Source organism: Crinia signifera, chromosome 7, assembly GCF_055691185.1.
Source record: "Crinia signifera chromosome 7, ASM5569118v1, whole genome shotgun sequence".
NCBI classification, from domain to species: Eukaryota; Metazoa; Chordata; class Amphibia; order Anura; family Myobatrachidae; genus Crinia; species Crinia signifera.
In genome coordinates, this window is record NC_139223.1 from 128,202,041 (window position 1) to 128,225,051 (window position 23,011).

General features: G+C 44.4%; 1 protein-coding gene across 2 annotated transcripts; it reads right to left on the reverse strand.

Annotated features, from left to right (window-relative positions):
- Positions 1–1,219: 1,219 nt before the first annotated feature.
- Positions 1,220–22,004, reverse strand: DES (desmin). Of its 2 annotated transcripts, XM_083153766.1 has the most exons (10): positions 21,371–22,004; positions 11,372–11,432; positions 11,093–11,188; positions 10,449–10,610; positions 10,096–10,221; positions 9,226–9,446; positions 7,952–7,995; positions 7,067–7,146; positions 5,504–5,532; positions 1,220–2,767 (listed from the first exon to the last, which is right to left on the reverse strand). In XM_083153766.1, the coding sequence occupies exons 1-9, from the start codon at positions 21,907–21,909 to the stop codon at positions 5,527–5,529; spliced, it is 1,335 nt and encodes a 444-aa protein (XP_083009892.1). In that variant the 5' UTR covers positions 21,910–22,004; the 3' UTR covers positions 1,220–2,767; positions 5,504–5,526. The 2 variants fall into 2 exon arrangements, with proteins under 2 accessions (XP_083009892.1, XP_083009890.1); XM_083153764.1 differs by lacking the exon at positions 5,504–5,532.
- Between the last annotated feature and the right edge of the window lie 1,007 nt (positions 22,005–23,011).

Genomic DNA, 23,011 nt, shown 5'->3' on the forward strand with positions numbered 1-23,011 from the left:
AATTGCAGGAGAATCACTTTCATATCTAATCTTGCCGGAGAAAATATTATTGCTGTTATTATACTAAAGTTACTACAAATAACTGATTGGGATCCCATTCTCCTTTTTTAAAATTGCTTTGTTTTATATTCTGTGTATTTGTATGTAATATATATTTTTATTTGTGATAAAACATGTTGGAGGGTATGTTAGTGGCCACTTGAAACCATTATGACTGCATATCTTTAACATTTGAGGTGTAGATTTACAAAACTTCTAAAGCAAACAAGTGAGGGTGTTGCCCATAGCAACCAGATTCTAGCTGTCATTTCACTTTTGCAATTTAGAAAATGATATAATCTGATTGGTTGCTATGGATGCCACTACCACTGTGTTTTAAATGCTTTAGTATTTCTACCCCCTTATGGGACCTGATGAAAGTAGCAGCCTATGCAGCAGGTAAAGGTTCATGCACACTGGGCGTTTTGCTCTGCATTTGTGCACACGGATGATGGAGAAAATGACTGGGGTGAAAGTCTCTTAGTGGTTTTTGCCCGTCCAAGTGATTTTCCCGAGGGTGAGCGGCTTTCCATAGCAGGATGCTATGGAAAGCTGTCCACCCCGCCGCTCATCTGCTGGTAATACCAGCAAACCAGTGACGGCGCCCGTCGATAATGCGGGAGCGCCTCAGCAGTCACCGCTCATCCCTCGACCTTGGACACTTGGAGGCAAACGGTAAAAGTGAGCGGCTTTCAGCTCAATATCCCCCCGTGTGTATGGGCCTTAAGTCTGTGTTAGCATTGCTGTCATTGTAAAGCTAGGGAAGGGGCTACGATGACCCAGTTCAGCACAAATTGCGTCATCAGTGCCACCCCTCCCACTGTTCTTCCAGTAGCATGTGGCTGCGGGGCTGAGCAGAGGACAGTGTTGGGGGTTCTAAGCTGGCTGTGGGAGACTTGCCCAGTTTTTTGTGTAGCCAGGGGTGCCATCCGATTTTTGTGAGCCTTCATGCCATTTTTGTAGAGTAGACAAGTATGAGTTGATAAATAATCTTAACATGTATTTGGTTTTAATTTAAAATGACAATAAGATTAAAGGCACCACTATAGCCTTAATTGTTACTGTTGTTTTTAACCCTGCAGGAAAACCATCTAATACTGTACTGTAAATGTAGCCCTGTTCCTGCAATGTGTAATGCTGTTCTTTCACATGAAATAAAACAATCCAATTCAAGCATATGTACCTTGATCCATTTATTGATGCACACTTAGACTATGTATCCTTACTTGTGCTGTTGTGATGTGTATGTGATATATAGTAGGTTTTGTTTATGTCTCTGCTACCTTAAATATATAACTGATATGATATGCTTTGCAATTCCAACATGGGGAGGACATAATTATACAAAATGCTAATATTCCGGGCTAGAGAGTTGGGCAAACATATGTATCACCGGCTGTTGAAGAACTATGTCCCGTTCCATGCTGGGACTTGTAGTTCTAAGACTGCTGGTGAGCCAAAGGTTGGCCATGTCTGTTCACAGAGCTGGTCCTGATTACTTTCTACTGCCAGCAGCAAATAAGTCCTGGAAATGTTCCCCACGTTCCCTCAGACCACATTCAGCAGCCATTTCTCTATATATTCACTATTCTCAGCATGACTCTCTGCTACTTACAACCAATTTCTTCATACTAATAAACCTTCATTATCTGTTTAATTCAGAATTATAGTAATCGTCAGCCTTCCATTTCCAGTTGTCTTATTTAGTGGGTACTCTAGAAATCAGGGGATTACATTTATTATTTTCCTACGCTGTAATGTAATTTCAGAAGTTTTGCAAACAACAATTATTACAACTTAATAATAATTTTAAATTGGCACAGGTATGTCTCAGAATGAGAATCAGTACAGTTCTATGGTCCTGTCTGGCTGAATTAATTTAGCATTTACATCATGATATTCTGTAAACACTTTCCACAAAGCTGGTAGAAAATTCAACATGCAATAAATGCTTTCTGCCACAAGGTGGAGCCATACTCATGCCTATATTGTACAGTACTTTTTTTTTTTGCACAGGTGCTACTGTATAACTTCCATAAACAGTAAGCAGTACTTGAACATAGAACGTGAGTAACTAGCAGCCTAGAATTTATTTATAGAATTTCAAAAATTATTTATATTATTTAAGTTATTGCTGCCTGATTGGACCTTTTTCCAGGATGAATAAAAATGGAAGAACACTATTATATATCATGACTTTCTTATCTTGCTATGACCTGGTAAGCCAATTGGAGCACTGGGAAATTGATTAGACTATTGCTTAGAATTGATGTGTTTTATGCAAGGCTATAAAACACAGCTAATGGAGAATGACATAGTAACTATAGTGTGGCCTGTAATGGAATTAGCACACTTGTATATAGAAGCATATGTTGAATGTTGTGTGTGTTACTTGTAACACGAATGGGAATGCAATAGTTTGTGAAAGTGTTGGATACTTTATTTCTTGTTTCATTGCATTCTTTCTTATATGGACGAGAATCCTTCAGGAGGATACTTCAAATCATTATTCCCCCCAGCAGGGGGCAGGGGGTGCCGTAACAGTCCTTTGGGGAGAAGCGGTGACAGGTGAGAATTGTGTGATCAGGGTACAGCATGAGATGCCATTTGTCCAGCAGAGTTGCACTCAGGCTGTGTACTGTGGTCATTTGACGTTTCTGGGATATGTTCCTCTTCATGTGCCCACTCACAGGACCTCTTGATGCTGCTGGGAAGCCTCACTGACAACCTATGGACACAAATAGACATGTTGAGGATGCAAGATGGTTAACGGACAATTGTGACACCAAGCACGGAAGATACAGTAGTAAAGTAAAGGAAAACAGAATCTGGTTGACAGAAGTACAGTATATCCAGATGTAGTGTTATCTAGCTTTAGGTAAGGTGTGGCTCTCCAGCTATGTGCAGTAAAGGTCTGGCACATGCAGAAAGTGGAACTACAAATCTCCACTCCTATCATCTGACATTATTTTTATATGGCTTCCCTGCTGTTTTTTATGTTTGGAATAGACTGGCCTCACCAGAGCAAACATATAAACAGCTCTCCAAAGCCAGCGCCTCGAGGGTAACTAATATTACTGTTATCATCAATGCAGGTGGGGGATACATGGATTAGCAAGGGAACATGATCTGACTAGGGGTAATCCACCTGCCAATGATCCTGGACCTTCCATAGGGGTAGCCACACTCTTACAATGATACGCCCATGTGACCTGCAGCATATGAAGAAAGCTTTGACAAATGGGTTGGGTAACACCCACACAAGGTTTGGCACACCTCGCAGATCCCGGTTGTCACACTTTTATTATGGTGCTGTAAATGGTTGCCCAGGCCTAAAATCTGCTTTAGCTGGCACTGCCTTGACAGCATACTGTAGGTGTCACATATTTACATTTGTGGGCCTAGAAGTCATGACTTATAGGCAAGCAATGACAAGGGAGTATGTTAGGAGATAGGTGGTTGTATGTCTCGGATTGAATGATCGGTCCTTCATATGTACTGTACTTTAGAGAGACCTCTCTGGGCACATACAGTACTCCTGGCTTGGCTTATAATTAAATTATTAAGGGTTTGGTGTTTTGAGCTACTTGGTGTAATTTAGGTTGCATAAGATAAGGGTACCTATTTATTAGTCAATTATGCCCTTAAAATATGCAGAAACTACTTTTAATGCATGTTTAAGGGCAGAATTAATAAGAAGGTCCCACAAATGTATTAATTAGCAAAGTAGGAGATATCATACCAAACAACCATCCCCAGATTCCATCTCCAGATGGCATTAACCTATATCTCATAACAGGGCAGCCCTGCCGGAGAGAGATACAGTATGGCGATCCCTCTGTGGGTACTTATATGATGTATACATTGCATTGCTCATACGCAGCTGGAAAGACAAGCATGTGCATTAGCTGCGATGATGTCCATAGGTAGAAGTGATCGTGGATGTAATGTTACTTCTTCCTGATTCCCTGTATGGTTCCGTATTGAAGTCCTTATACTGGCAATTTAAATGTATGAATTTAAACTAAAAAAATAGTACTTATGATAGGTGGCGATAAAGATTCTAAATATATGGAGGCAAAGGTCATACTGTAATAAATATGCCCCTCAGGGTTAGAACCGGGACTGGGGGGGGGGGATTTTCCATTCCTAAACCCTCATATGAGAGTGAGTTTAGTTCGATAATTTCCATTTAAGTATGAACCTAGATTTCACTAAGCTCGTGCATCGGTCTCCTTCATAGTATTTTCTCTATCTTGTTACACCATTTATTTTCCGCTAGCCATACCTGTATTTTTATTTTCCAAATGATCAGTTCCATTTCCCAGGATTACTATTCTTTGCTATTTTTATAGAATTATTTTGCTACAGAAAGGAATGGGTCAGTCATGTTTCATTATCCCTTTGTTGTGTACCAAAGCAGCAAAAGGGCTTAGTGAAATCTGAAAGTTCATTATTCTAATGTATTCTCACTGATTCTAAATTTAAACAGGGATTAGAAGCTGACTGATGGGGCCTACAGACAGGGAGATTGCTCAGCACACAGCTATGCGGCGGAGGGATCCGGGAGCCGAGCGGGGGGCTGCAAGCAGAGAGCTGGGCAGGAGAGGTAGTGGGCCCACTTGGCCGAGCGGTGAACAACGCAAGCAGAGAGCCGGGCAGAGGAGGCAGTGGGCGCACTGGGCCGGGCGGTGAATGCAGCGAGGGGACCAGAGAGCCGGGAAGTGTAGGGGAAGCCGGGCAGCAGCGGGCGCAGATAGAAAAAAAACACATATGGACAGCATGGTGAGAGAGCTCTCAGCCAATCACTACCCGGCTCTTTGGTCCCCTCGCCGCCCACTGCCTCTCTGCGTCTTCTGCCTGGCTCTCTGCTTGCAGCCCCCCACCCCGCTCCGCTTGGCTCACGGCTCCCTCCACCTGCAGCTCCCGATTTATCACATGCAAAACTTGGCACATCAAGTGCCAAATCGTGTGTGACTCCCCCTCCCCCAGGGGAGCAGTCAGTATGATTAGGTCCAACTTGTCCTTCATCACCCCGTGTGTAGGCCCCATTAGTAATAAGTGATATGATAGTGACAGATGAGTTATTAGGGGAGTGACAGAAGAATTGTTCATACTGTAGTCCTTACCTTGAACTGCCTGCTCTTCTGAAATGAAAGTGCTGGCAGTGAGAGGCAGTGGTGGTGTTAGAGTCTGTGCATGTATCAAGCAACAAACTTAAATGTGAATAGATTGGACCACAGGATGCAGGGAACAGGCAATGGTACACTGTGAGAGGGGTAGGGATGGAGGTGCAGAGAGTTCTGTGGTATTATTGTGAAATCAGGAAAATTGTATAAACTAGACACTGAGCACATAACATTGGAAGTTGGGTGTAACGTCAAACCTATCTTGAAAAGGTGAAAAATCATAGTAGTGTGGCCAGGACGGGGACCGGGGAACCAGTACAGAGAGTAAAACTTACCAAGGTCCCAGAGGAACAGGTGCTCAGTTCTGCTGGGGCAATGAGAATTTACATGTGTGTGATACGGAGGTGACATGAATCATCAGGCATGGAACAGATGACCAATGAAAAGGAGGAATAATTCTATCCTTACAAATCACTTGTTCCCTATTTACAACACTGATATATTTCAACAGGTGAAGGGCACTTAGCTATGGATGCTGCTCATATGAAGCAACAAAAATAGCTCTGATATGGTAATAAAGAAGGGACATCACGCCTCCTGCTGCATTACTGATCCGAACTGTGTCCTAAGACCCAGCATCGGATCATCTGGGACACCATCGGCTGCCGCCACTACACGGAGGACAGGAAATCTCAGTCACCTGACATAGATCCTGTTCTTGTTCCTCCAAGGCAATGGTGGGAACATGACTCCGCTATGGGAAACAGAGGTCATCGACGCCCCTCCCTCGCCCCACCTGGCATGAGTTTGTCAGTCACAATGATGACTACTGTGTCCTCCATCACAGACCTGTTCTGTACATGCGCAGTAAAGGTCTGGCACATGCACAAAGCAGCAAACATTTGTATATTGGACATACAACACTGCTCCATCCATATCTGCATAATGGTGTGTACACATGGTGAGACCTGTTTTTTTATTCAATTTGGCCTATTGGATTTGTACTATTCGATTTCTCTACTGCATTTTGATTTTCACTTTTTGAAATTAGATTTATACTGTGTAGTCTTGTCTGGCAAGTCTACTTTTCTATTCAATTGACACTACGGGAGTGCGCTTCAGGATCGAATCTGCATCAAATGGGGCAAAAAAACATCCAGTGCCCATTCGATTTCGATTCGATTTGAACTATATAGTCAAAATTGAAGGAAAAATCTCACCATGTGTACACAGAGTAAGGCCCATGGTGCGGCACACATACAGTATGTATGCATCCCAGCCGAAGGGACAATACACAATCAGCCAATCAGAAGTGGCTATATAGGGCTGTGGATAGTCATCACAGACATGGAAAATACCCCATATAGGTATATTTGGATAAGAACACACTATTAGTGTACTTGGCTAACCCTTGTCGCCCTCAGCCAGCCCTCGTTCCTCCTCCTTAGGCCTGTGGAAGTGTGCTTTTTGTCTTACACAACATGTATACATCTGCTATATAGAGGTAGTTATTTACGTACTGTATATTCAGTTGCTGCGAATGAATGAAATTACTATCCTGGCTAAAGTGATGGCATGTCTCCCTGTGACTCACATACAGTAATTTATGGGTCTCCGTCTGTAACTGTCCATCTTTTACCAGGACAGCTGTTGTGTCTTTACTTTTAGAAACTCTCCTGAAACAGCTGCTGTGTTCCCTCCCTCTGAGGGGGTGTTGCGTTTGATTGCGTCCAGTAAGTGTGTGTATCAGTGTGTGTTCAGCGATCCCTATAAAAAGCATTATGACAACTGACAACTTGGGTTTTGCGCCCACATACAGTACTATATGAAGAGTGGCAGTTTTGTAGTCACATGTAATGAGCATAGTGGTATCAGGTATTGAATTGATTTACTCTTACCTCTCCGTCTCGGGTCTCAATAGTTTTGATCATGACTGTTTTCTTGGTGTGTACTTCAGATCTCTGCTCTGGGCTGGTCTCTGTGGACAACATACAGAGACATTAAACACATACAGTAGCCATGAACATGCAGAGTGACCCCCAGTTACACCACTGGGATGCCACCTGTACTGTTGCTTTTCCTACTGGTATATAGAACCAGGGTCTTGCTACTCATCTACGCATCATTGCATGTAAATTACTATTGAACTGGGCATTAAAAATACAGCAATAAAATATTTTCTCCCCCCCCCCCCCCCCACACACACACACAACCCCCCCCCCCCCCCCCCACAAACACACAAACACTCACTGTCTGTCTACATACTTTTTTCCCATTTATGTTAAAGAATTGCCATATCCTGGCACTCCTGGCTTTCCTGCCATTAACCGCACTATGGGCCTGATTCAGGTTTATACGGTCCCCTGCGAATTCGCTGCGGGGACCATTGTTTGGGGTCCGAGTATGCGTATCTGCGAATGTACGCATGTGCAGAGCGCCTTCGGTGATTTTAGGAGTCACAGTCTCACACAACATCCTTTAGGTTAAATAAAGCTCTGTTCTGTCTTTGTATAATAGAGCTATAAATGGCTCTAGGGCAGTGGTTCCCAAACTAATTGCATGGCACCATGGGGTGCATTGGGGCACTTGCAGGGGTACCCTGGGCTGGTGCTTTTTGAATTTCGCAACAAGAAACTTTGGGCCTGGGGGTGCCCTAAAAAAACATCTAATACTCTAAGGCGCCATGATTTAAAACATTTCAGGAACCACTGCCCCAGGGTATATCAGATTGTGTAATATATTTATTTCATTAACACCCAAAATTGCAATAATACCGCCCTTACCTCTGAAGCTCAGTGCAGAATATGACTGGATGGGAAGTGTGATCCTAAAACAGAAAATAGTTAAATTATGTTATAAATTGTGTAGTGATATCCTTTAATAGAGTAAATATCTGATTGAAAATGTCTCCTTTTAGTGGACAGCAGCAACACATGATTACACTGTGCTGGCCCTACATTTATTAAGCAAATAGATTCTATACAACAAAACATTCTGTTAAATCTAGAAGCCAGAAGTTTTTTTTTTTTTTTCTCATTTGAGACCAGTGACCTCCATCTATTGGTTTGTTTCATGTATACTATAAAATATACATTAAAACGGGAAATGGTCATCTGTCAGACCACACTTAGGTCGACAGTCATTAGGTCGACCCCGGAAGTTCGACTGGCCCCAAGGTCGACAGGGTTAAAGATCGACATGGGTCAAGGTCGACATGACTTAAGGTTGACATGGGCCAAGGTCGACATGGGTTTAGGTCGACAGTCATTAGTTCGACATGAGTTTTTCACTGTTTTTTGAGCCGACATGTGCCGACAGGTGGTATTTCATGCCCTACCATCCACTAGGGCGTGGTGGGAGAATAAAATAGTGTGCCGAGCATAGCGAGGCACCGCGCCCGTGCATGGCGAGCGAAGCGAGCGATGTGAGGGGCTGCGGTTCAACTCCAACTGTGTCCATGTCGACTGTGTCGACATTTGGGTAAAAAAAATAGTGAAAACTCATGTCGACCTAATGACTGTCGACCTAAACCCATGTCGACCTTAAGTCATGTCGACATTGATCCATGTCGACCTTTAACCCTGTCGACCGTGGGGCCAGTCGACCTTCCGGGGTCGACCTAATGACTGTAGACCTAAGTCTGTTCTGACTGATGTACCGATTCTATTTAAAACAGTGATGGCTAACCTTGACACTCCAGCTGTTGTTGAACAGTTTTACTATTTGGCAATGCTGAAACTGATGCAGGGCATGCTGGAATGTGTAGTTCAACAACAGCTGGAGTGTCAAGGTTAGCCATAAATGCATTCAAATGTATAAAAAAAATCATCAATGGTGAATGTAAATCATGAAACCATTTTGTACAATTTGTTCATCATTGAGCCTATATATATATATATGTCTTTCTCCATACCCTTTATGCTTTAGTCCCTGAGGCTTATCAAGTTCTGTTTTAAATCCTCTCTGATTTATATTTCAGTTCTATGATTCAATACCCGTTACTGTGTTTCCCATTATGCTGCTGCGGTCCTGGATTATCTAGAAGTGTCCCCCTCACCTGCTTTCCTCTCCTTCCAACAGTTTACGGTAAGTGGCAATTTCAACGTCTAATGCCATCTTGACATTCAATAGGTCCTGATATTCACGAAGGTGTCTTGCCATCTCATCCTTCAGGTTCCGGATGTCTTCCTCTAGTCGGGTAATGGAGTCCTGGTAGCCAGCTGCCTCTCCGTTGTACCTTTCCTCCAGGTCCCGCATCTGGCGTATCAGGGAGTCATTCTAAACAAGTAATAGAGTATATCAGCTTGACTTCTGCAACAACAGGGAATGCTACGTGCCAGTTCTAAATATCCACGCTATTTTTTTTATATTTATAGAAGACTTGTGGGTTCTGTCTGAACTATGTTCCTGTAATAATTACAGAAGCGCTATACCTGAGATGTTCCAAGGAGAAAAAACTATTGTGGAGATGAGTTGCACCATATAAAGACCAGAGATACTATTACTATGACCCCTCTTCTTTCCGGATGCCAACATTAGTAATTATACAAGATGACATCAGAAATAGGCTGCTACTGTATTTTCACATTGACCTTTATGTTATAGGCAGCTTCATATATTTAGTGAGAGTTGGGAAACAGACTAAGCAGCAAATGTTACTAATCAGGTTATGCCTGTGCTCTAAAAATATGTCTTTGCTTTTATGGGCATTAGAGAATTGGAGCATGAGAAAAACAGATTTCTGTACAAGATCAAAATAATATTGCAACTCCATGGCTGGAATAGTCATGGGTGTGCTGGTGCAGTTTGCTTTGTCTAGGTTATATGACCCAAAATCTCATTCTGTCCCCTGCGTGTAACCTCATTGTTCTAATAACTTTCTGCATTGGTGCGTCCATATTAGAACATGTTCAACACCGTCACTTACGGTTCCCTTGAGAGCGTCAATTTCGCAGGTGTAGGACTGAATTTGGTGGCGGTATTCCATCAGCTCCTGCTTGGACTGGCGCAGAGTCTCGTTGTTCTTCTGTGCAGCCTGGTTGAGGTCAGATACCTGAACGAATTGTTTACATTTTTATTATGAGATCCAGCAGGAGTTTACACTGCCCAGAGCATATCACAGAATGCTGGTGAAGGCAAGTTTTTTGATAGGAAGGAAACATTAGTAAAGGAGAACTCATTTAATTTGACATGCTGTATGTAGACTGTGATTCTACTGGGTACCGGGGGGGAGGGGGGTGGTACCTCATGTTCAAAGTTATAGACAGAGCTCAACCATACCTTGGACTTGTACCATTCCTCAGCTTCTGATACATTCTTGGCCGCAATATTCTCATATTGAGCACGGATATCTCTGAGGGCTGCAGTTAAGTCTGGTTTGGAAACATCCAATTCTACCTGGACCTGCTGTTCTTGGAGCTGTGACTGGAGGTCCCGAATTTCCTATGGATACACAAAAGAATCTCAATAACTGGTGATCCGTGGTTCAGAACATTCATCTAGAGCAATGGTTCTCAAACTGTGGGTCCTGACCATCTCAGCATGGGGTCACAACTCTATGTTGCTGATCCAAGGGGTCTGAAAAATCAGTTGAATTGTCTGTTACTTCCGACTCGCAATCTCTGCTGGCTTAGAGATCTTAAAGGAGTCATCAGGCAGCTCTGCCCCCACCCCAGTTCTCTGCCTCTCCTGTGCCACCAAGCAGCCACTGTCACAAGCAGCATGGGGGGGGGGTGCCATTTGTAGGTGCTGACCACACATTTGTGGTGACCATTCTATGGTGACTTTCTCCTGCAATCATTTTTATTGTCTGACAGAATCCCCAAGTAAAGTAGTTTGAGAACCCTTGATATAGAGGTTATCTAAGCAAACCATCAAGATTTAGCTCAACCCATGGGTTTTGCCTGATTGATGCCCACACTCACCTCCTCGTGAATCTTTTTCAGGAATGCAATCTCCTCCTGCAGGGACTCAATTCGCCTCTCAAGGTCAATCCGGGCCAGAGTTGCAGAATCAACATCCTGATAGGTAGAAAGGTGAGGAAATACTGCATGAGAGTACATCATATAACGGGTGGGGTTTATAGAGGCTTGGTTAAATTACTAGTAAATATGACTATGTTGGGAAAAATACATGGTCTAAGACAGGTTGTACATAGCATGTTCACATGTAGGGGGATTTTAATCACCAGAAATAAAACTTACTGCTCTGAAGGCTGACAGATTATTCTCAGCATCCTCTTTAAGCTCGATCTCCTCCTGCAACCTGAGAGACACACAAATCCGGTCACAGGACATATATGATAAATGACATTGTTACAGAAAGCAAATTACACAGGAGGAAAGAGCATCAGGGAAAGCCCCTGGTTTATTAATAAGCTGCAGTAGGGCTTTCTGTTTTATTCAAAATATGGCGTCATTTATCAACAGAATATCACTAAATGTGTAACAGTGATGAACCTGAGATGGCAGTAAGAGAACCAGTATTGCATTGCACAGTTAAAAAAGCTTCCCCATGTAACGATGATGTGGGTTATTGCTGGCAGTAGCTATTGTCAGCAGTAATCCTATTGGGCAAAGTGAAAAAATATATGGAAAAACACCCAATCACAAGTAACACCGCCCATGTTTGTATATACAGTACTTACAGTATAGGGTTTATCGCCCTTTAATAAATATGCACTCAATTCCTTAAAGTTACCAAGAATCCTAGATTTAAAAAATTAAATGTTTTGAGTTACAACAATTTTCTTGGATTGTGATGGACGATAGATTGTGGGAAAAAGCATCTTATCTACTGTACCAAGGGGCAGAGCAGTCATGTTCCCAATGCTGTTGGGGATAACTGCAGGGAGTTTACTGATCTCTGGCTCAAACGTACAACTGGATGATAATTGGCTACTTCCTGAAGCTAAATATACTTTACACAAGTTATTTTTACAATACTGACCTTATGCTTAGATGCCATTATCTGCTCATGTGCTTTGTACATTAAGAAGGGCATGTCCCTTTAAATTAGTGCTGCAGCTATTAATATGAGCGATGGGTCAGAGACACAAGGAGATGGCTATTTTTTAGGATGAAAGCAGACAGGAACAATCCTCAGAGAGGTATACCCACTGCTGCTGTCCTATTATGGTAACTGCAGCATCCCCCCTTATTTTAGGAATGGGCATGAGCTCAGCCCAGAGAATACTTTATACTCCTTACGAGAAATGATCCCCCAGCTCGCCATATAGGGAGCACACACAGGGATATTTCCACTGTCTGTGGACTCTGTTCTTCCTCAATGTCGTTACACCACACACAGAGACTTGTGCTACTTAGTGCTGAGTTTGTCTTGGTAGCGAGTTGAAATTTGGCCCAACCCTTGTGGACCTTTAACAGGCTGTCTCTTGTGCCAGATCTTGTCCAAGCTGCGTCAATGAACAAGAGGACAGTGACTCACTCTCTCTATATCTAGTCATGCTGTGGAGGACGGGGCATACTTATGGGGAGTGATTCTGATTGTCTCGCATTCTTGCGAGTTTGGCCCCATCCCGATGTTTTGGGCGACGCTCATGTGCATGGTCTTTTATGTGCAGGTCCCTTTTGCGAACAGCTTCGGTGACTTGCATAGTTGGGTGTCCCCATGAAAACAATGGTCATTCCCATGGCTACACGGGCGGGCCGATGCCTGACAGGGTGGGCAGCTGACGTCATAGGACGTAAACCGCACGCACCATCAGCCGCAAATAAAAGTCAGTTTCAGTAGGCGACCATTGAATGATTTCTCCCGCTGTGGAGACATGCGAGGGGATGTGTTATAGTTACACCTCACCTCGCATGCTAAAGATGGGAATCGTTGGTTGCGGGCTCTAGGATGGGCTACATCTGGCATCTCTGGTGCCCGGTAAGCGAGAGAGGTGCAGCATGCTGTTGTGGGATGGGCCCCAAGCTGCACTTAGAAAAAATAAACATTGAGGGCAGGCTGGCGGCTGTGCGCAATCCAGCATGCAGGCCCCTTTCTCCAACCTCATATTGGGTAGCATCGTTTTTCATGCAATTTGCAGCCTCCACCGCTGGCAGCAGCGCAGAGAAGGCTGGAGATTGCATGAATCTGATTTGCTGAAGCACCTCAAGAGGCGTGCCCTTTAAGATAGGGGGCCTGGGGGTTTTAATCATGAAGCAGTGAAAATAGCGTAGAAGAGAGCCAGTGGAGAAGTGTGCCATGGCAACCAATCAGCTTTAAAGTAACATTTATCAAGTGTATTCTACATATAGCAGCTGACTGGTTGCTATAGGCAACTTCTGCACTGGCTTACATTTCCACTCTTTTTAGTGCTATATGAATAGAGCCCTATGACTGATAATGCAATGATCCTCATCCATGGAGTGTTCTATAGGGTTAATTCAAGACTGATCGCATAGGCAATCAGTCACACACTTTCCGGATGGTCTGAAAACTGTGCAACCCACAGGATCCGCTCCGAGAATGTGCAGGTCGGGTCCTTCGCTCGCATCATCATTTTGTAAATGCCTCGGCCTGATTGACCTTTAAGTAAGCTGAGGAGACTTGCTACCATCGCCTCTAGAACCACGATCGCATCAGTTTTATGTAATCGCAAATTACAATAGGAGGCGCTATGCATTTCCTCCTGCATTTGCATTGCTGCTGCAAGCAGTTTATCATATGCAACCCATGCTGAATCAGGCCCTCTGTTAAAGCTGCCATGTCAGGGCCAGATTGAGGTTTGTTGGGGCCCTGAGCAACACAGTTAGTGCCCCCCCCCCCCCATGCACACTCCACCCCCCCCCCCCCCCCCCCCCCCCCCCCCGGGCTGGCACAGTCCACACACACACAGACCTCCCCCGCACGGTACCTTACGGGGATCGGTGCTGCGCTGGGTCCCTGCGGCAAATGTGAGGTCAGCAGCGGGGTCCCTGCGGCAGATGGGAACTAGTGGGAACTACTAGTTCCCATCCACCTGCTGCACGTCCCGCTGCCTGGCACCCACCCGCCACCACCGTGGGGGTGGGTGGGGGCCCTAGAATGTGTGGGGGCTCCGGGGCGACCGCCCCGTGGGTAATCCGTCTATGTGCCATGTATTAGAGTAGGTTTTGCCCTAGCATAGCATAGTATTATAGCAAACTGCATACAGTACAGTACATGCACTTTTATAGTGTCTTGTATAAACTACTTAATGATTTGGATGGATACAATGGATACAGTATATTTATTTGAGTGAAAATATCCCCGCTTTGTACGAAGGTTAACTCACAAGAACAGCGGGTAACAGCTCAGGTACTGTATATCTAGGGAGTCTTTTGCAATGTCAGATGGCAACTGATCAACCAGTGAGTAACCCTCTATAGGCTTAAAGACAGGTGTAAAACTGTGGGCCAAAAATGAGGTGTCTTGGATCTGTGAATGTTTGCTAAATCATTTGATGGTCAGGCGTTCGTGTGGGCAGCAGATGACTGCAGTCTACAGTGCAAATTAACCTTCTGTAGTAGATTTCTGTGAAATCTCCTGCACTATGCTGTTAGTACATAGCAGGAATACATAAAATGATGCAGAAACTGCTGTTAGTTTTACAATAAAAGGACTTCATTGTTATAACTAAGGCCCTTATTCTGATCTATGCGGATATTCCCGCTTGCGTACGGGCCGCCGATGTTTATCCTCTGCGCATGTGCAGAGGTCACTCTGTGCATGTGCAGGCGATTTCGCCGCAAGGATTCTCTATACGCCGCACAGGGGGCGTAGAGGGGCTACTTATCCTCATTACCCTATGCATACGCCCCGCGTTTCATGGGCGTTCCCATGCAAACGCGGGGCGTATGCATGGTAATGAGGCCGTGACGCGTGGGTACGGGGCGGGCATCTGACATCGCCGGATGTCAGCTGCCCGCCCCCATACAAGATTTCACACGGACAAGTGTCCGTGTGGTCTTGTGTTGCGGGACCTGGTGGAGCGTGCGGCCCTGCATTCGATGTTCGGCGACCATCGAATGCAGGGGCTGCTCCCACCATGGAGGAGGCGTATCCCCGTCCAATTTCATGCGGATCGCCACATATCCGCGTACGGACGGCAGGTGGCGATCCGTATGGAAGGCGGGGATTCGCCTGCACGGTCGCGGCCGCATATTCTGATCGGGCCGCACCGATCAGAATAAGGGCCTAAGTCTATGAAAGTGACAGTCTTCTGAATGCCAGTAGGAGAGCCATTACTTAAACACAGCAGTTGAGACTACGTTAGTAAGGGTGTGGTATAACACACCGAGGACCAGATTCTCTAAGCTTCAAAAGTGATTCAATGGAGAGTGATAAACAGCCAGCCAATCAGCTCCTACCTGCCATGTCACAGACTGTGTTTGAAAAATGTCAGGCAGGAGCTGATTGGCTGGCTGTTTATCACTCATCTATTTGATCACTTTTGAAGCTTAGAGAATCTGGCCCCGAATCCGTTAGGATTCCGACAGTCATTAGCCCGACGTCAGGATCCTGACTGCCCGGACTCAGACAGCGGAAGCCCCTTGCGGGCACAGTGGCTTGCTACGCTTGCCACCTATTCTATTCTCCCTCTATGGGGGTCGTGGACCCCCACGAGGGAGAATAGCTGGTGGCCGTCGGGTTTTTAACAGTCAGGATTCCGATGTCAATGTAATGACTGTCGGAATCCCCGACTGTCTGTCAGTCATCCGGCACCCGTTATTACTAAATATCGGAGGATATACATGTCTCTGCCCTTTCTCTAGGACAGTCAGTATGTGTGGTATATGACATTCAGACTTCTCGTGAGAGGTGAAATATAGCACCAGGGCTTGCTCATTGGTATAAATAGCAGCCAGTGACTGTACCTAGAAATGAGCAGCTGTTACTTCCTCAGACACGAGATTGCATTTTGTTACATAGTAATTGTAATAGTGAGATCTGTGCTACAGTGTACATACACTACAGTAGGTTTGTCAAATATACAAATCATATGGAAATAATGGTCATGTGGCTGCTAAACTACATCTCTCATGATATTAGTATCTTAACATAAAGGGACTCGAATACAGGTTTTAGTAACTCCTACAAGTACTCTCAAATTTGCACCGTAGCTATACCATGTTCTGCTGGATGCGGTGGCATCTACAATTGTAGACATCCTAGAGCAGGTACGGCCTACATTATGCAAATGTTACTGGGCTAGGTCCCCTCCCCAGCAAACCTTCATTTATAATTGCCGCGTTGAGCATAAAAAAAAAAAAATCATGTTATTAAATATTAAATTAGTCTACAAATCCATAATAAATATTCCCACACAGGTGGCCGCTGGAGTAGTGTATGAAAATAGTCTCAAATAAATTAAGGGCATACTGTGACTAGATACAAAGGGGGGGGGGGTATTCAGATTTAGATTCAGTTGGTCCCCCACGCATTTGCATGGGAGACCGATTGTTTGCGACTGCTCATAGGTTTTTATGCTGGGTGTTCCCATGCAAAATCAGTGGATGTCAGCTGCCCGATCTGTCCTCCCACAGGCCGCCCGCAGGTCTGAGACACCGTAGATGATGTCATCTCCAAGCGCCGCCTCCGCCTACACTGCGGGTAGGCACCACAGTGTAAATGGTGCAAATCCCATATCCGACCTGGCTTTGATACATGTTCCAAATGTCGGGTCGGATCCTAGATTTTTGGTGTAAAAGGGGTATAACATGCGCTGTCTCTTTTATAAGGTACAGGAAGGTGCATATTTATAGATTGCAGGGAGGCGCTGAACACCCTAGCTCCAGCCCTGGGTACAGGCAGTGATATAATTTAATGTGTGCATAAATAAATGAAGAATACAGTTTGTGAATATCTTTTTATGTGATTTCAATTCAAAGTTAAGTTTTAACAAAATTATCACTTTAGCAAAACTATTTCTATTAGAATCCAGAGTACACCGCACAACTTTCTTTTTCTTCTTTATTTCTATAGTGCTACAGTATAATTTAGCAGGAACTCCTGTCCCTCTGAGGAAATATAACAATCAGTCCATCTATATTAATAATCTATCTATCTATCTATCTTTTAATAGTTCCACCCCAGACACAGTTCCTGAAAGTATTTTTACAGAAAAAAAAATAGCACTGGGTACAGGAATAGGTTGGAGTCACTGACACTATTAGGGTGGCAACAGGAATAGGTTGGAGTCACTGACACTAGGACATGTGCACAAATACGGAATCTCACTGAAGTGACCCGAGCAATGCAGGGAATCTGGCTACCATTCTTCTGGTGTCAAATATGGATTTTACGCTTTCCTGACAGGTTGTCCTATGAGTCCAAAGTAGAGTAGATGAGTAGATTTTACTGAGCTGTGACATTTGTGTCAGTGTAATACCCCTTTTACACCGCCGTAGCAACCCGAGTCAGCGGCGGTGTAAATGGGTCAAGCTGTGTCCCTTTGCACGTGACTTCTACCCAGGTCCTGACCTGGGTAGAACACGGCTAGGACCTGGCTTCCATTTACATTAATGGGGGATTCCCAACCTGCGGACTGCAGCGTCCGCAGGTTGGACGGGGGTTACACACAGCCTCCGCTGCTGTCTGCTGTACTCTGCAGACAGCAGAGGTGGAGGTGAATGGATGCCTGTGTGCATAGCTATCGCCAACAGTGTACACTATATGGCCAAATCGCCTGTGTGTACACCCCTTAACACAATTATGTGTACACCCCTTAACTCCTTATTCTGGTTCACTCGCAAAAGCCAAATTCCTTCTCAAATGGACAAAACCATATGCACTGCAGAGGGGGATGTAACATGTGGGGAGTTATTTTGTTTCTGTGCAGGGTAAATACTGGCTGCTTTATTTTTACACTGCAATATAGATCTCACATTGAAGTAAAACCCCACCCAAATCTAATTCTCTGCACAAATTACATTTGCCCCACCTGCAATGCACATGGTTTTGTCTATTTGAGAAGGGATTTGCCTTTGAGAGTGAACCAGAATAAGGGCCAATGTGTGCTAATATATCCTGTGTACTGGAGAACACCGTAGCTGTACTATTAATAAAGTTATGAACGTTGTAGAAGTTTGAGTGTGATAATGAACACCAGTTTTAGATGGTGTTAGCCAGCTTCTTCCTTTGTCAAGAAGGTCCAGACTGCGAAGAGGAATCCATTGAGGTCCATCCAATTCCTCAAGCCCTCACAATGCATATGCACATTACTGTAACACTGCAGGGACGGAACCCGGCAGTGTAATGCTGCCCATACACTTATGCAATGGGATTCGATGCAACATCGAAGTACGATGTCCATCCAATCGCATTTTTGGGTGCAAAACTTGCCCACTTTCAGCTCCGATGTCGCATGCCACCTTCCGATGACACATCGGGTGCTGGAAGAGGGCAGGCAGGGGGGCAGCAGAGTAGTGTAGCACTAGCAGTAGCGTTTGCGGGCAGTGGGGGGGGGGGGGGTCAGCGGTGGTGGCAGATTTGTTTAAAACACTGGGCTGCCCTGTGATTGGTTGAGAGAGCTCAGCCAATCACAGGGCAGCCCAGTGTTTTAAACAATTCTCCCACCACCGCTGACCCCCGCCGCCCACTGATCCGGGACGGGGACTGAGGATACCAGCAGGTACGCCTCCAGCGGTTCCTCCGGTCCCCTCTCCCCAAACCTCACGCTGCTGAATGCGTCCCCTCCGCCCCCCCCCCCCCACACACACACACACACACCCGCACATTGTATTTGAGCGATCGCATGTGGTTAAAAACTACATGTAATCACTCCCACAATTCGATAGATTTTATGCGCAGCACTCTAACCCAGTTAAAAAGCCTGTGTTAAAAAGCAAATTATCAGATTGACATGCTAGACCCAGGAATTTGCATAGCAGTGAGAACGGGGTATACAGTAAGTGTTCTCCATCCGGCCGCATAGGATTATAGGTTTTCATCAGGGGGTCGGTGAATTGGTGAAAACAAAAAGAAAATCAGCACTAATAAAAATGATCTATAAACCAGTGCATCAATATAAATATATTTAATAGCAATTAAAAAAATTACACAGTGTTACAATAGAAGTAAGTTTTATGATCTTTTATTGAATAAATATGAGTGCATCAATTAACTATGCAAATGACCCATAGAGGAAGGGTATAAAATGGATTCCACCAACTTTGAGAGACACCTTAATAAAGCAGTCAGTTGGGACTGCGAAACGCGTTGGTGGAATTTGGACCCAGTGTGGATAGGACTCATTTCCCCTCATCAAGAGACTATCTACCTGCTTACTCATTTGGTTCCAGCTACAAACGTTTTGGAAGTCCCATGCCCATTCCATCATGGATACCTGATCACACACAGCTGTGAGGCTTCCCGAGTTGGCTAAAAACTGCATCTTCTGCCATCGGAAAAAGACCATAAGTGACAACCAGGATACCATTAGTGGCTCTAAGGACACCAATTGAATTACCACTGGATCAGCGCAGGCTTCACGAATTTCAAACTGGTGACGATACTGATTAACACTGGGTCCTTATCAATTTACCATTGTGGTATACCACTTAGTGATTTTATTAATTTTTGAAATGTGCATTTAACACTGTGTAATTTTTTAATTGCCATTAAATATATTTTTTATTGATGCACTTGTTTATAGATAATTTTTATTAGCGCTGATTTTCTTTTTTATTTTTTTACCTTTTGTTTTTAAGGGAACTGACTATTCCCATAAGCAGCTGCTTTGGATAAACAGCACATAACTAAGCGCTCTTGGTTAATTGATTGCTTTTGGTCAGTGAATTGGGTATGAGTCATTGGGCTGACCCAAATTAGGTCAACATGCATTGGGTTGACCACTGAAGGTCAACAGGCCTTAGGTCGACACCTGAAATAGGTTGACATGGGTAAGGTCGACGATCAGAAGATCGACACAATCATTAGGTCGAGTATGAGGTTGACAGTCAAAAGGTCGACAACATGGACATGTGCCAAATCCCCTCACGTGGCTCGCTGCACTCTCCATGCTTTGTGAACGGTGCCTTACTGCCTTCGCCACACTATTTTATTCTCCCACCATGTCGAAGTGGATGGTAGGGCGTGATATACCGCCTGCCGGCACATGTCAGCTCAAAAAAAACCGTGAAAAACTCATGTCGACCTTTTCATTGTCGACTTTCTCATTGTCAACCTGATGCTTGTGTCGACCTTCCAACCCTGTCCACCTTCCAACCCTGTCGACCTTACCCAAGTTGAACTATTTCAGGTGTCAACCTAAGGCCTGTTGACCTTCAGCGGTCGACCCAATGAATATCTACCCAATGACAGTATCCCAGTGACTTATGCGTGTACTGTATATCTCAATATATTATATATATTTATATAGTCAGAAAGGAGCGGTCCGGCTCTCCCAGGTGCCCGCACACCACATTTAATACAGAAAGCAAAATAGTGCAGCACTCCAGGTGTATATGTAACACGACATCGGCAGCAGTAATGCAGCCAGTAATGTTTCAGTGCCTGATAAAAATGCCAATATAATAAAGGCACTGAAACATTGCTGCATTACTGCTGCCTGTATCGTGTTTATATATACCGAGAGTGCTGCAGTATTTTGTGATTTGCATTCTGTATGTACACACATACACACACACATATATATACAGTATATATCATTGTTGAATCTCCGCATTCCTGGGAATGTGAGACCCTTATATGGTGGGTGATATAGTGGAAGGGGGGAGTACAGAGATATGTACGGTTACAGATACAGTGCAACGCTGGACAACGAGAACAGATGAAATAATACCCGTAACAATAGTGAGGTAGGATTAACTCTTCAGGTTGCTACCGCACAAAGACAACAGCACAATCGGAACACTTGCTGAGACATTTGTCACTTATTTTCTACATTATTCTCACATGGGAGTAAATTTACCTAGCTTCTAAAAATTAAGAGTTGATGTTGCCCATAGCAACCAATAAGAATCTGTTTAAAATGTTCTAGGAAGCAATAGAGACATAATAGTCAGAATCTGATTGGTTGCTATGGGCAACATCACCTCTTTTCATTTTTTTCATGCTTTAGTAAACTTACCACTCAGTTTTAACCTTCTTTCCTTGCTTCTCCCTCTCACCTATTTTACTGGAGCAACTTTTCTTGGTCTGGTGTTCCCTTCACCTCTCACCTAACACCCTTTTTAAAATACTTACATCTAATTTCACCACTGTAATTTACTCACCTCAGCTTCAATTTCTGCAGGTCATCGGCCAGGTTATCTCTTTCCACCTCCACCCGGGACCTTTGATTAGTAATGATGTCCACTTGGTGCCTCAGCTCCCTCATTTCCTCCTCATACAGCTCACTGATTCTTGTTGGCTCCTTGCCTTTGATTCGGTTGACTTCGGCAACCAGGATGCCATTCTGCTGTTCCAAGTAGCGTACTTTCTCAATATAATTGGCAAATCTGTCATTCAGATCCTGTAGTTCAACCTTCTCATTGGTTCTAGTTTGCAGGAACTCTTGGTTCATTGCATCTGCAAGGCTGAAGTCGAGGACATCTCCACCGTAGCTCCCTCTTACTGGGGCGATCCGTGATGCTCTGAAACTAGATAGACTTGGGGCTGCTGAGGCACGGGAAACCTGGTATACTCTGGAGCTCAGTGAGCTGGCGGAACCTCCTTTAGACCCAAAAGAGGTTTTAGCATATGATGGAGATGCACCACCAAAGGTGCGGCGGTAAGAAGACACGCGTTGGCTGGATGAGTATGACTGGCTCATGGTTGCTGCTGGGTTTGAGGCAGAGAGCCTGGAGATTTGGCTCTGAATGGATGAAGATCCTCAAAGTGGTATGAACTGACAAGACCAAGTGCTGGTGCTTGTCTATTTTATGTGTCCTTGGCCAGTGACATCAGGTCCCACCTCTTTCTGAAGCATCCACCTCTTTATGACACACTCTCCAGTCCCCCCCATCCCACACAAGCTAGAATCATTTGCAGTTGTCTGTGAACAGCTGCAATTTCCCACAAGTCAGAAAAAGAAAATCAGGGATTGAAATAGATGACAGGCAAAGGAAATAAAGTTTGTCAAAGTCACAAACTACTTTCAGTTTTACTTAACTCTGTAGGACATGCTGCAGGACGTAGTGTAAACTCCTGAGAACAATGTTCTTCATATACAGTACTCATTTTCCAGGCATTCCTACACCAGATAAGCTGAGTTAATATATATATATAAACAATTTTTAACCTGTATTTGTCTGTAGCAGAAAGGGATCTAAGAATGAGATGACTTTTTGGAACAGCACAAATGGCACATTGGCAAGTTAAGGGTCTGCTCTGCTGTTCAAAACCATACCTGAAGCCTGTGTTTAGAGACAGGTAACACTGCTGTATATTGTACAGTATTAATAACGCTGTCTTTAGATACATTAGATTATAGCTTACACTGTAAACTAATTTAGACCTGTTCGCATGGCCAGGAATTCGCACATCCAGCATTCATTTAAGCCGCCGTCCCCCTATACTGACAGCCCACCTTGCAAATGTTTTGATTGCTAAGTGAATATGCCCAAAACCCATCATAACAGGCTCATCATCTAATCATTTTTATACTAGGCACACATCATCACAGGCTCACAGTAGCCAGAGACTTATTAGGTGGCTCAACGGAAAAAGGTATATCTGGCCCGTAGCGGACATCACACACCCTCTCCTAAAATGCTTCAGCACCTAGCGGTTTTCCCGACATTCTCAGCAATTTCCTACAGAATCTATCAGTGTAGTGAGTAGAGCTGGCTGCTGCTCAGCTGCTCGGGGAGCTTTGGGCATGCCCCCAAAATGACAAACACACAGTAGCGCACGCAGGGGGGTTTCTGAGTACC